Raw genomic sequence first — 13520 nt, 5'->3', positions numbered from 1 at the left:
GCAGAAGTGATTTTGAAGCAGCAGTTAGGAAAGTGCAAATACTTTCAGGAGTGTTTTTTACAGAGTGAAAGTGATGGATAGGCAGGCATTGGCACAGACCTGTCTCAAACTCTGCATGAAGGCAGATGGGGAGGGGCATCCAGTGCTTCTGTTGTAGTGTGCTCAGATTTTACGTAGAAATAAGAAATATTAGCTATTGGGGTGAAATATTTCCATATCTATCACCATATCCATCCTCTGTTTCAAAGCATTTTGGAACTGACTCAACTGCAAATAATCTGTTCTGCTCAAGTGTTTTAACATATTATTGACTGGTTTCTTCACAGGTTAATTTGCAGGCAACTGAAGCCATGGATGTTGACCAAAGGCTAGAATGTAATTGACTAAGGTTATGTCAGTTTTATCTAAACATAATTAGGTGAAATAAAATGGTTTTTAAAATTAAAATAGTTTATGTGATATATCTTTTTATGCCAAGGTTTATATGGTATAAATATATAACATACTATATAATATATTATAAATATATATTATATATGTATGTATACTTATACAGTTGTATACTGCATAAGTACACAACTTTTTCAGTCTGATGAGTTGTTTTATCAATGTATATCTCAAAATATGCGTTGCATTTTGGAAAGCAAGAAAATGCACCCAGATAAAAGTATCTTACTGTATTCCTGGGAAGCATATTTTCTAGTGGCTGGATCTGCTTTCATTTGGTTTTTGTATTTCATTAATAGACTGAAACACAATGTACAATAGTGATCTATGGTAAATAATGCAAAAATCAGGTCATATTGTACTTAAGCATTTTAATGTAATTGCTTAATCCAAATCAATTTATACTGGTAGCAAAATGCTCTACTTTTTAGAGTAATAGGAGAAACAATAGTTCACTAAGAAAGATAAAATTTGCAACTCTAATATTTTAATGTTGAAAAACTGTGTTTTTCATATCAGAGACTGTGTCTAAAAAACCTTCTTACCCTCTCTCTGTCATAATTATATTTATATGTGTTATTTGTGATCACAGATGTCTTTGATAAAGCTACAGATTTTGGTCTGGACCTAATTCTCTAATTACAAAGACCTGAAAGCAGTTTGGGACTTATTTTTTTTAATCAGTGACTGCCAACCTCTGTTTGCAAGCATTCCATACCTTCATTTAGGGTTGTAAGAACCAAATCCAGTAAGTGAGAATGCATTTGTCGTTTGGGTATGGAATGATAAATACATAAAGGTCCTACACTGGTGTGAAAACAGAAATAAAGAAGTGCATCATATTACACTAATGCCATAGAATTTAAGGCATTTGAACAAGTAAGCAATTATTTTTTAATAGAAACCTAGAGATCAAGAAGATAAACCCCTTATTTTAGTTTTCATATTCTTTCCTCTTTAGAATGCTGTAATGGGATACCCTGCTGATTTTTTTACAAAACCCAAAATATATATTAAAAATCGCCAGTACAGAAAAAGCTTGTAATATGGAAACACTATTATTCTTGAGGGAGAACTGGTACTCATTATTGTCAAATATTTTTAGAAACATCACTTTTTATGAGAAGAAGTTGTGGTATTGTGAGTCTGTGCTTGGGTGTGGAAAAGCACATCTCTATAATTGTTTGAATAATTGCCAAACACTTGCCTAGAAAGAAAACTAAAAAGCTTTATTCAATCCTTTTTTAACTCTATTAATTCCAAGCACATTACACAAGAGAGAACATTTGGCTGACATTCAGTTTGTTCATTAGAAAGCAGCATGATCCATGGTCAGCCTTTCTGCACAATCCATAAACCTCACTCCAGAGCCTTTTGTAAGAGGCAAGGCAGAGGAACTCCCATGAGCCAGTTTGAAGAGAGGACATGCACCTTCATTTTGATGTGCAGAGAGATTCCTGGGAAGAGTTGACTCTGCATTAATGTGAAATTGCACATTGAAAAACACAATGTAAAAACATAAACCAGATAATATTTCACTTGATATTGACAATTTGGATTCTTTTCCACTGCAGAATTTACAGTTTGCAAACATTTTTTTACTGCCCGTGCTTTGTAAGGCCCTCCACTGTGCAGTTAGTGCCCTGATGTTCAAAGAATTTGTTTTCCTAAAATCCTATATAAAATAAGAATTATAATGACAAAACTATTTATTAACAAAACCATTTTAGCTCTTTTGAAATGTTGTTCTCACTTGGAAATGGATCTTACTAACAAGCAGAAGTTACCAGTTTTTTCCTCACCAAGATTTACATGTTTATTTAGTTTCTCTGTGAGATTGAAATGGCAGCCTAGTTTACGTCATTATGCAATGTCTTGCTTTCAACATCTGAACTCCATTGCTATAATTAAAAAATATCAAGCTAATAGATGATGGTTTTGATCCAGTCCACAAACATGGTGACTCGAGCGTACACTCCTGGTCTCTGGGGAAGGGCACAGCCTTCTCCAAATGATGTCACACCAACCAAAAACCACTTGTCCCCATCTTCAAATGTCAGAGGGCCACCTGAATCCCCCTGCAATGACAAATTCAAAAGTTAAAAGTGAGCAGTGTCAACTTTCAGGCAGAGCCTGTTTATGATGTCTGTTCATTTTGTTCCTTAATCATAGATGCTCTACCCCTGTATGTCTTTAGCACCAGAAAGATCAATATGAATATTTCCATGTGAAAAAATAATTGAAATTATCCATTTTTTTTTCTTTATTTTTTTAAATTATGTGAGCTTAAGTTGTCATCAGTCTTCTAATACAGGACTGGACTTCAAGAGATTTTTTTTTAATCTTATTCCTTTTATGTTCAGCCCTTCATATTTCACAAAGCCTGAGTAAATGTGGAGGATTTATTTCAATTGAATATATTCAGCCAAAACACTGTTCTATTTTCAGTCACCCCAGAATTTCTACAGTTTCAAATTTAGAGAACAAAATAACAAGATTGCCAGAAGAGGTGTTCTTTTCTCTCACCTCCTTTTCAATAGTTTAGGAGATGTAGCATTGTAATAGAGACTGAATTTGATTTAGCTTGAGTGGGGATGAGTCAGCCGTGGGTGTCTTGTTTTGATGAGAAAGAAAACAATTACTATTTTTCATTGTCTATCAAGTTAGTTGAACCAGTATTAATTGTGTCTTCTCCAGGCCCTGTGAATGGATCTTTACCAGAGAATTCTGCAAGGACTCGGCCATTAAAATGCTTCTGCCCATAACCCTGAGGCATCCCAGAATGTTAAAGGCTGTGACAGCAGCCTAAAGGGGGATGTGCTATCAGGAATCACTTGTTTATCTTTGCTCATGGCTGACTGGTCATTGATCACAGGGCTGGTCACTTGTACTCTCTATTAGCCTGTGATCCTACATGGAATTGTTGTTGTGTTTTGGATTTCTTTTTGTTGTTGTTGTTTTATTTTGGTTTTGTTCAGTATAAGGTTCAGAAAGAAAAAGGGAAAGAGGAAAACCATGAGGGGAAAGGACATTAGTCTTGAATAGAATCCTTGTTCTAGACTGAACTGGGCAAAGTCAGGGCAGGTGGTGAAGGCTTAGGTTGGTAGGGCAAGGCAGTAGGAATTATGTGAAAATGCTCCTCATCAGCCTTGAGGGAGGGCAGCCAGTCTCCATGCCACAGACTCCATACTGCTGGAATAAAAATCATTATTTTTATATGGCCTCTCACCTTCATGGAATTACTCAGCAGGAATTATTCAAAGCCTAGTGCAAAAAAATCCCAATCCTCATAGTTATCTCCCTCCATGATTGTTTATGCCAAGACGACACACACACACAAATAATTTTAATTGTATCCTGATAAATTATTAAATGGGCAAAGTACCATGAGTAGAAGTTACATTAATGGACAGGGATTGTTCTGTTTTTCATAAGTGGAGGATCAGGGAGAGTTTTATTCAGTTAACTAGATGAGGTTTATGACAGCAGTGAAAATGAGTTGCTTCTACTTACCTGGCAGGAATCTATTCCTCCCATGTCGTATCCTGCACAGAGCATATTCTCAGTAATATTATATTTTGGCATCCATTGCTGGCATTTTTCATTAGAAAGGAGAGGGACCTCTGCTTCTTGCAGTATGTTTGAAGAGGGACCTGATGAGAATACAAAGTACATTTACCTGCAGCATTAAATACGTGCATCCCACTGGGAACGCTGATGGTTTTGTTCCTGTGCCAGTATGCTCAGCACACTCCTGAGCAGCAGGAATCCCTGCCTTACTGCTGTACTACTCAGGCTTATGCCCCTGTAACGCAGTCTCTGATTAAACAGGGCTCATTAACTGAATCCTGTCTTTCATTTTTGTAATGGGACTGAATTTGGTTATAATTGAATCAAGATTACTAAAATCAATGACTATGAACTCACTGTGGGGAGATCTAAGGGATGATTAAAGACTTAGGAATATGGGTTGTCTAGTGTTTCCTCACTATTCATTGAGTAACTTTGGTTATTTAAAGCTATTTTAAAATTATTTTAATAATTCCTACCCAAAATTTTAAATGCAATTTAACGTAGAAGTCAATGTATTCAACTGTGGAAGAGAAATGTCATGTTCATTATTTCAGAGAGACTCCAAATCTGGAGCGCATGACATACAAACAGAACATACATTTCACACTGCAGTCAGCTTTTTTGACTTCTGGGGAAAATCATTTTCACATTGTCACAAAGACTAATCTTCCTCTTCCCCCACCCAATATCTGGAACTCAGATGTACATATTTCATGTTGAGAAAAGCAGTCATCATGACTTCTAAGTGGATGTAAGAAGCTTTCTTCATAGCCTAATGAACTTAGATACGCATGGTTTTTTTCCCAAGAGATATAATTTTGCTTCAGAGAAGGAATAGTGGAATGGGATATTTCTTAAATTTTCATGTGGAAGAGTAGCTCTCTAAACTATTTGACCTTAGCAACTCCTGTGGAATAGGAACAAGCCTGCCCTCACAGCTACATGACCCACCATCATTGCGAATAGCTCCCCAGCCAGCAATGGAGCAGTTAATTCCTGGTGGAAACTGTTGATTCTTTTCTGGTAGGCAGATAGGTTGGATGTAATCTGTGAATGAGAAACAAGTAATCAATTTCAACCTCTTCCCTGTATTCAGGTTTTATGAAGTCATACTAGAAAATGTTCATTCATTCAAACCCACTTTTTGCCAAGATATCCAGGAATTAGTGAGCAGACTCCCCACCACCCTCATATGCTTAGCATAATAGAATAAATGGGTCTTTTGGGAAAACCAAAACTCACCTGTATACTGCACTTTGTGTTGAAGGTGCATCAGAGCAATATCACCGTCTTTTGTTGGCTTCATGTAATGAGGATTTATAATTATTCTGTCAATGTTTTGAACCACTGCTGGAGGCTTTGCCAGGTCTGACTGGCTGTACAAGCCAAGAGCTGCTTGCCAGCGGGATGGCTTCAGCTGTCTCCTAGAAATATCAAAGAGAGTGTTCACAATTAGAAATGATTAATGGAAGTCTTGAAAAATGTGTATCAGATAAAATGCTGACATCTAGCCTTGTGGTAATCTGTAGCATTTGCATGTTTTGTCAAATAAAACATAGAAAATAGAACAGGGTAGATGTGCTTAGAATTCCATGAGCATACTGTTTTAAACATCCACACTGCAGATATGCGTTGCTGATTTTTTTATGGTGAGCTTATAATGCATTATTTATAATGAATTAATCAGATGGTGGTGCAGAGGAGGGAAATACATTAACTAAATTACCATGGCTTTTTAAACACTATGAAGAATACTGCTGACTGCTGGCAATTAATATTGGTCCTAGTTAGAAAATTGTAATGGAATGTCTAAGGGATAAGAGGTCTGAGATGTTGGAAATGCTGCAGCTCACAGACTCAGAAAACTAGTCCCTCAGGTTTAATCTCAGTCAAACAAGATATACTAAAGCAAAATATGACATAATCTGCATTTTTTCCTTAATCTACACATGCTGGTTTGATGCTGTATTCATCAGAGAACTTTAATATTTTCTGGTTTTTAATCAATCACCTTATGATTTAAAAAGTACATTTTCAGCCTGATTGTTGGACTGAATTGGTTTCTGCTCATCTTTTGGTTTGACATCAAGAAGTTCTTTTGTTCTAAACTAGGAGTGTCCAAGTTAAATGTTCAGAACATGTGAAACCACAAGCTTCAATTTAGGAAAATTCTAGCAAAGGCAAAATTAGATTTAGTTGAAAAGAGAAAGGTGATTCACATGAAAAGGAAGTATCAAGACAATTGTGGATTTATTGTGAGGAAACTAAGGGGCTTAATCCTTATCATTTTAGTGTCTTTGTGTGGAATGTAGTGCTCATCATGCCATGAGGCAGTGTTGGGATTTTGGCAGTTTCCACTGCCTTACCATTTAGCTATTTGTAGTGAAAGCTCTATTCTAATTTTGCTTTTAGGGTTTTTTTGGTTGATTTTTTTTACCATTCCAGTTTCTATATGTCTTTTAAAACATCTGGTTTTATTGTAGATATTATGAAATATCCTAGAAAATATTTCAATATGCATCACTTCTTGGAATGATACAAATTACACCATAGAGAAGATATCTACTATTGCCTAATCAATGCACATAAATCAAGAGTCATTCCAGTGATGCACAGTAAATCTTGATCAATCCAGGATAATATGCAGGAGGAATGCTGTGTTTAATTTATGGGATATGATGTCAACTTTTATACCACTGGTAGAGGAATTCACCCAATTTATGGAGACCCACAATAATTATGGATTAAGAACCAATGCTCAGTATTAATACCATGCATTTAAAGTGCAATTCCTTATTGTTCAGGAAATGCTGCTTTGTTTCCACAATTGTCTGCATTAAAGTAAGGACTGAGGATTTACCTGGGAGCTTTCAGCTGAGACTACAAGTGATTCAAAACATGGTAATTAAACCAGGAGTTTGTTAATTTTTCACATCAGCATCACAATTTGTTCATAATCTGACGCTTCCTCAGTGAACTTGCACATGAAATAACTTTACCCATAGACACAGTGTGCTGCTGTCACCAGCCACTCGTCACTGACAAGGGAAGCTCCACAAACGGGTTGGAAATTAAAATGGAGTGAAACTATCCAGGGCCAAGCCTCTCTTCTGGCATCGTTTCCACCTACAATTCTTGTTCCATTATTCTGAGTTAGCAGGTTTTTTCCACAAGCTAAGAGAAAGCAAAATAAAATAAAACAAAAAACTAAAGGGATGTTGCATATTTTATTAGACTAGTCCATCTTCTTGGAAAGAACAAGGCTTTGTAGAATCTGAACTGCTATTCAAAAATACTGTGGGAAAAATTTTGGGTTTTTATAGCTGAAATCAAGATGCAGCTGTCTAAGTTGGATTTAGATGTTTTCTTTCCTCAGATCTTCTGGAATTTTTATACATTTATTTTATAAATGTTTTCACTACAGATCCAACTCTAGCATACACTTAACACTGAAATCAAGTGAAGACTAAATTTTCCTTTGTTTATATCATTATGAGTATAGCATTTATAGTCCATTCCCTAACCTTTCCATTCAAGCCATAAACATTTGGCTTTATGATCTGAACAATTTGATCTCTCTGTGAAACATTCCTGGATTCTGTGTGCTTACATTGAATATCATTGTACTTACACTGAATGTTACATTGCAGATGAACCACCAGGTTGTCCCGACAGTGTTCTCTAGAATAAAAGTGCAATTAAATGTAAAGGGAGTTGCCTGTCTCACCACAAGCACCCACTGGTTGGGTGCTTCAGCAGAAATTACTTCATTTGCCTCTGCTTTTTCCTCTTTGTGGAGCCAGCTCCCAGCAGGAGAAGCACATTCCTGCCTGCACTTCAGCCCAACAATTCTCAGCTGCCTCTTGGTCTGCACAGGAGTGGCCAAAAGGCACCAGAGGCATGTGCTGAGCACCCTCCTCTGTGCCTCCCTGAGTGTCAGCTGTCAAGCAGCACGCCAGGCAGAAATCTGGAGTAGTTAGGGCATCTGTGAGCGTGATCTTCACTTAGAACTGGCAAAAAGAATTAGTCCCTGTGGAGTCTGCTCACATGTATCAAAAAGGCAGGATCTGGGGCTCTTACAAAAAAATCCTGCCAAAAATCACATTACCTAAGGGCACCAGAGAATTCTTTTGCTGTCTCTGTCACTGCAGATTTCAAGCCCTATTATATGTGCCCTCCTTTGTTTCAATGGTGGATGCACTTGAATAAAAAAACAATTTAAAAAATACGTTTGATAATTGGATTACCAGTTAATAAATTCAGTTGCTTAAATTATCAAATCTGTGTGATCTTTCTAGCACTCATTATATGTAGAAAAACCATGTGTGAATCTGCAATAGTGTCACCCTGCAAAATGATTCCTATCAGCTGTCCAGATGAAACATGGGAGAAGATACCTATTTCTGCCACAGAAATACAACTAAGATAAATGAATTTATTCCATTTCCTCATGCTTGAATCACTTTTAGTGTTTTACAGTTATTAACAGAAGATATCTTTAAATCATTACTGCTCTTGAAGATGTCTTGTGGCAATGCTGGTTTAGACATTCACTCAAGAAAAAAAGAAAAATAACTTCCAATGATATTCCATTAGTTTAAGATACTTTTAGCACTCATAAAAATGATAAATGTTTGGGGTTAACAGAGTATAATTAGAATATAAAATGTAACTTTTTTTTTTTTCACGTAAACAAAATAATAGACCACAGAAAATTAAGACATGTCTCTTGCTTTGTCACTATGTGTTGTGTTTATTAAGGGAAACTGAAAGAACGTGGATTCTTGCTGTCCTCAACATGGTTTCAGCATTTTAGCAATTAGACAGTAATTTTCTGGCTCAGTGTTCTGATAGAAATCCAGAAAAAATTATACAGTAAAGCCTCTTAGAAAATAGTAATTGAAGTCATTACAATTCTTTAAACTGATGATGGCAAGCCTTTCTGCTTGGGAGTTGTGTTGTAAATCCCACCATTTCCTGAGGATGTAATCCTGGGCTAATTACACATTTTCATTTCATCTACAAGAAATGACCAGTTTCTAGTACCCTTCAGAATCCCTTAGCAGTTATTTGGACTGAGAAAGGTTAGAATAGAATCAAAAGTATTCTGAGGATCATGTCATCTTATGATTCACTTGTAAAGGTGGAGACAATTCCAGGAGTCATTTTTTGAGTGGGCACAGTTTGTTTAAATATAGATTCCTGTCTGTGGATGGCTTAAATTGGCAATCCTCAGTGTGTCCAAAGTCCGTATCAATAAAGTTAAAGAGTTATAGAGTGTGACTCATCATATTTCAAGAGATGCCTTGATGGATCACATTTTGGAGTGTCTATTTTTCTCTGCTGATTAGAGAGAGAACCAGCTTTGACAACTACTCTGTAACTATGGGTGATTCTCACTCCATCCTAATTCTTCTATATTATATATAGGCAGTCTTAATTCTATTATAATATGTACTCATAATTTAGAGATTTCTCTGGATAGATAAGAAATGTTTTCATAAAAGAGCATATCATTTCCACAGTAAATGGATAGAGATGTCAATTAGGATTTGAGCTGTATATTAGTGCATAAATAATCACCACAACACTTAAAGACATGGTTTGTATGAGGAAAAAATCTCACTGTACCCACCTTTTTGTGAAAATTAGGCTGTGGTTACCTTTGGTGATGGTGACAAATGGGCCATCTCCAGTGATTAATACAGCTGATGACATATTTGCATGCCTGGGACAAAAAGACACATGTATATTTTTTAGATATATACCCTAATCCACCAGTAGAGCAATAGTTGGGAAATGATGATGCTGATAGAATAAACACCAACTTTTTAAACTTTTTTTTCTTCTTCTCAAATAATGACCCTTTAGCAGAGGATTTTTGAGGCTTGAAACTCGTTTGGATTAAAATGTGTCTCTTACTTCCAGTCTTACATCTTAGTCTAAGATTTCTAATGCTTCATTCATATTGAAAGGGATATTAGTTCTTTTGACAGCAGTAAATATTTAGTTTGGTTTTGCTCTGCCACAATGAAGGGTTTGAAATATCAGTTCTTAAATGTATGGAGCTAGAACTTAGGGCAGTAATATCTGAAACTTGGGGTATCACAATCTTGTGTTTTTGAAGGGATGCAGTTATACTATTATATCTAGGAAAGAAATGAAATTGTATTTTGCATAATGAAGAATCTAATGGAGTAAAAAAAATAGTTAATTTTCACATCACAGATCTGCTGAAATCAGAGTGGCTATGGAATAAGTCAATAGTGTCAAGTTTGCTATTGATCAAGAGTGGAGTGTATTCATAGAGTCACAGAATCACAGAACAGATTGGGTTAGATGGAAGCTTTAAAGGTCACAATTTAAAGGAATCAATTAGTCTATTCTTCAACTAATTTTTTGGGGTTTTGTTTAGGTAGCAATGGCTTTTTGGTGAGACAAATAGTTTTGACATTTAGAACCCATATCCAGATTTACTTTCTAGTCCATTCTGCATTATGCACTTTGTGATACTTCATATGACCGGTTTAGAACACATAACTATGAAACATATTTGCTTTCCCTTGAGGAAGCATGGGGAAAAATGATAGCTGTGGTTAGACTGAATAATTTTTGGGGGGATGAAAACCTCCCATTTGGCCCTTTAACCTTACACAACTCAGGAGAAATAAGGGAACTGTTTGTTTAATGCACAAGGAGCACCTGCAGGTTTAATGCACAGGGAGCACCTGCACTGTGTCTTCTCCTCAAATGCAGTAAATCTCACTCTCCTGGGGAGGATGAAGTCTGGAATCTGCCTGCTAATCTGCTGTGTATGAAATAAAGAGGTGTTCAACAACCCTGCTGTGCCACCAGGAGAGTTGTATGATCCACCTGCCGGAAAAGTCACTGCTGCTGCATTTCCCAGCCTGGAAGTGCTTTTAGACAGTCTGAGAGAGCAGTAAAGTGCCAAGCCAGGTAGGCAGAGTCAAATTCTGTAATGAAGAACTTTGCTGAGACCAGCAAAGTATTCCCAGGACCTAATTGCCTTCTGAAGAATGTTGCAAATTCATGAAGAAAATAGAATGAAGGGTTGCAGAATAAAGACTAAAAACTCTCACTCTTGTTGGATTTTTAGGTGTGATAAAATTGCCAGGTCTACCCCCATTCCTGGGTACAATTTAGCAAAGGCCCAGCTGGCTCTGGTCCCAGGGAAACAGGATTGTTTTGCATTGGCCCAATGCAATGGTGAAAAGCTCAGTGTGTGATTTTCTTGGTTCCAGGAAATAAGATGCTGACAACAGATTTTAGCAGTGCTGTCAGAGGCACACAGATACAAGTGCAAGCTGAGCAAAGGATAATTTTCAGTTTTCTCCAGAGCATCAATTTGCTCATCTTGCAGCCCAGACTAATTAAGAAGATTTGCAAATTATTTGCTTAAGGTGTGTTTTGTAGATGCACGATAAGCATGTCCCCAGACTGGCTTCTTGTTTGGTACAAATCACAAATGCAACAGCCACATATTTAATAAATGGAGGCAAAAGGATTCACACTGAGATTTACTGGAACCTGTGAGGAACATGGCACTTTGTAGCCTGGGTACATAAATAATCAGGATATGATACAAGACTCCTATCAGCTCAGCCTTTTCATAAATTAAACAGAAAGTGAGACTAGCAAATGTATAAGCAATTAATAGTAAAACTAAATTGTCCTAGATGAACTTTAGCCTGTCTTCTAAAAAAACATGATTCTAGGTAGTAATTCAGTGTAGGAGCATGAGCTACAGCCTACTCATCACCTGCTATTGCAAACATCCATTTAGTAACAAATGTGGTGATGCTTATTAAGAAATATGCTGCTACAGGGGGAGTCAAGGAAAGCAGAATAGTGTGGTGCTCACCGAAGTTACACACACACACACACACACACACATATATATATATATATATATATATACACACACCTATTCATGTATTAATATATACATAAATATAGACACACCCATATGAGAATTTTGTCCTGTGCTGTAACTGCAGTAGCACCCAGGTTACAAAAATGTAATACAAGTTAGGTTTAAAAATATTTTTTCTAGACAATGGGAGTATGTAATAAACTGAGAATGCTATGAAGAAAAAAAGCATTAACTATTATTTAATAGTTCCTTCCATGGAAGGAAGAGCTTGTTGAAGCTTATCAAATATGTCAATTAAATCAGTAGACCACAAAATTACTTCTGTCCAGAAGGGACAGGAGGCAAGGTAGGGGCAGAAAGAATCAGAGGAAGAAGGCCACTCTAAGGAATCAGTTGATTTGACCAGAAGAAGATTTACACACAGTTTGTATGTTCTTATATGTATGCATATATAAATTACAGTCAGGACTTTTACATGTAGCTACCTGATTTTTATGTAAACTCAGTACTCACCCAATGGAAAAATGTAGAAAACCCAAAAAACCAGCAGACATTCATCCAATTAGAAGCATTTCTGAAAAAACTCTTGGATATTTTTCTAAGTCATTCTAACTCTGTGATTACTGCAATTAATTTATAGGAAGGGGATTTGTAAGCATCTTTCTTTGGTCACAGACCAAAATAATGAATTGTAAGGTCAGAATTTAGTTTGATCATAAGTTGTGTGAGTGACATTCCCTAAAAAATTCATCCCTGCAGGAAAGCTAATTATTATTTAGTGGATGGAAGTGGAGTAGAACATGATGTAAGTAAGGCCAAAATTTAGGCCATAAATTTTACCACAGATTGAAAAATGCCACACCCTGCACTCAACAATCCCAAGTTTCCCTTGAAAATTCTGAACAGGGACTAAAGCCAAATCTATATTTCTGCCATATACTTCGCTACTCTATCCTTGCTCTAAGTCCACCATTCTACCTAGCAGAATTCTAGAATTCCATTCTATTCTAGCAGAGTATCCAAATGATGATCTCTACTTGGAATGATCAGCAGCACTACAAAAGCTGAGCAGCCAAGGCTGCTGTTGGCTCCAGCTTTACTCTTGAGCCATCCTTATGATAGTGAAGATGCAAATGATGACATAAAGTGATAAAAGGGTGATGCATCCACAACACTTTCCCAGTGTTCTCCAGTATGCATCCTCATGCCCAACCTGCCATGTTCAGAGTCATCAATCCTGTGCTGAATGTCATCAAGACAGAGTTTGCCACATTCTCAAATTTGTTGGCACACCAAGCGCTGCACTTGACAGAGACAGATACATTTGCCATTTTTTTGGAGAGTACACCAGTGAAACAAGGAGGAAAATGCCAATATACACTCAACAAATCTGCAAACAAGTCACAAAGGGCAATGAATATTTATCACTCACCCCAACCCCAGCAGCTGGCAAACACTGTCTGAAATCTCTCCACTCCAATCCTCTGCACATGCCAGGTGCCACGACTCCCCAACCCTGGCCTGTACCAGCCCTTCGGTGCTCTGAGAGCCATTGAGCAATCTCACTGGGGAATAAAACATGCAGAAGCATTTTACATAGGCGACA

The 13520-nt window shown here is 36.8% G+C and overlaps 1 protein-coding gene across 1 annotated transcript in view; it reads right to left on the bottom strand.

Moving 5' to 3' along the window:
* Positions 1-2354: 2354 nt before the first annotated feature.
* The window catches only part of TMPRSS15 (transmembrane serine protease 15), a 49240-nt gene continuing 38074 nt past the window's right edge, over positions 2355-13520 (bottom strand). Inside the window, 8 exon segments of the mRNA XM_074536212.1 lie at positions 2355-2525; positions 3961-4100; positions 4972-5067; positions 5263-5444; positions 7020-7194; positions 7652-7701; positions 9656-9748; positions 13347-13479. Of these exon segments, the coding sequence (XP_074392313.1) occupies positions 2355-2525; positions 3961-4100; positions 4972-5067; positions 5263-5444; positions 7020-7194; positions 7652-7701; positions 9656-9748; positions 13347-13479 (1040 nt within the window).

This window comes from Zonotrichia albicollis, chromosome 2 (genome assembly GCF_047830755.1).
Source record: "Zonotrichia albicollis isolate bZonAlb1 chromosome 2, bZonAlb1.hap1, whole genome shotgun sequence".
In the NCBI taxonomy this organism is placed as follows: domain Eukaryota; kingdom Metazoa; phylum Chordata; class Aves; order Passeriformes; family Passerellidae; genus Zonotrichia; species Zonotrichia albicollis.
This window is presented reverse-complemented; position numbering and strand designations above follow the sequence as displayed.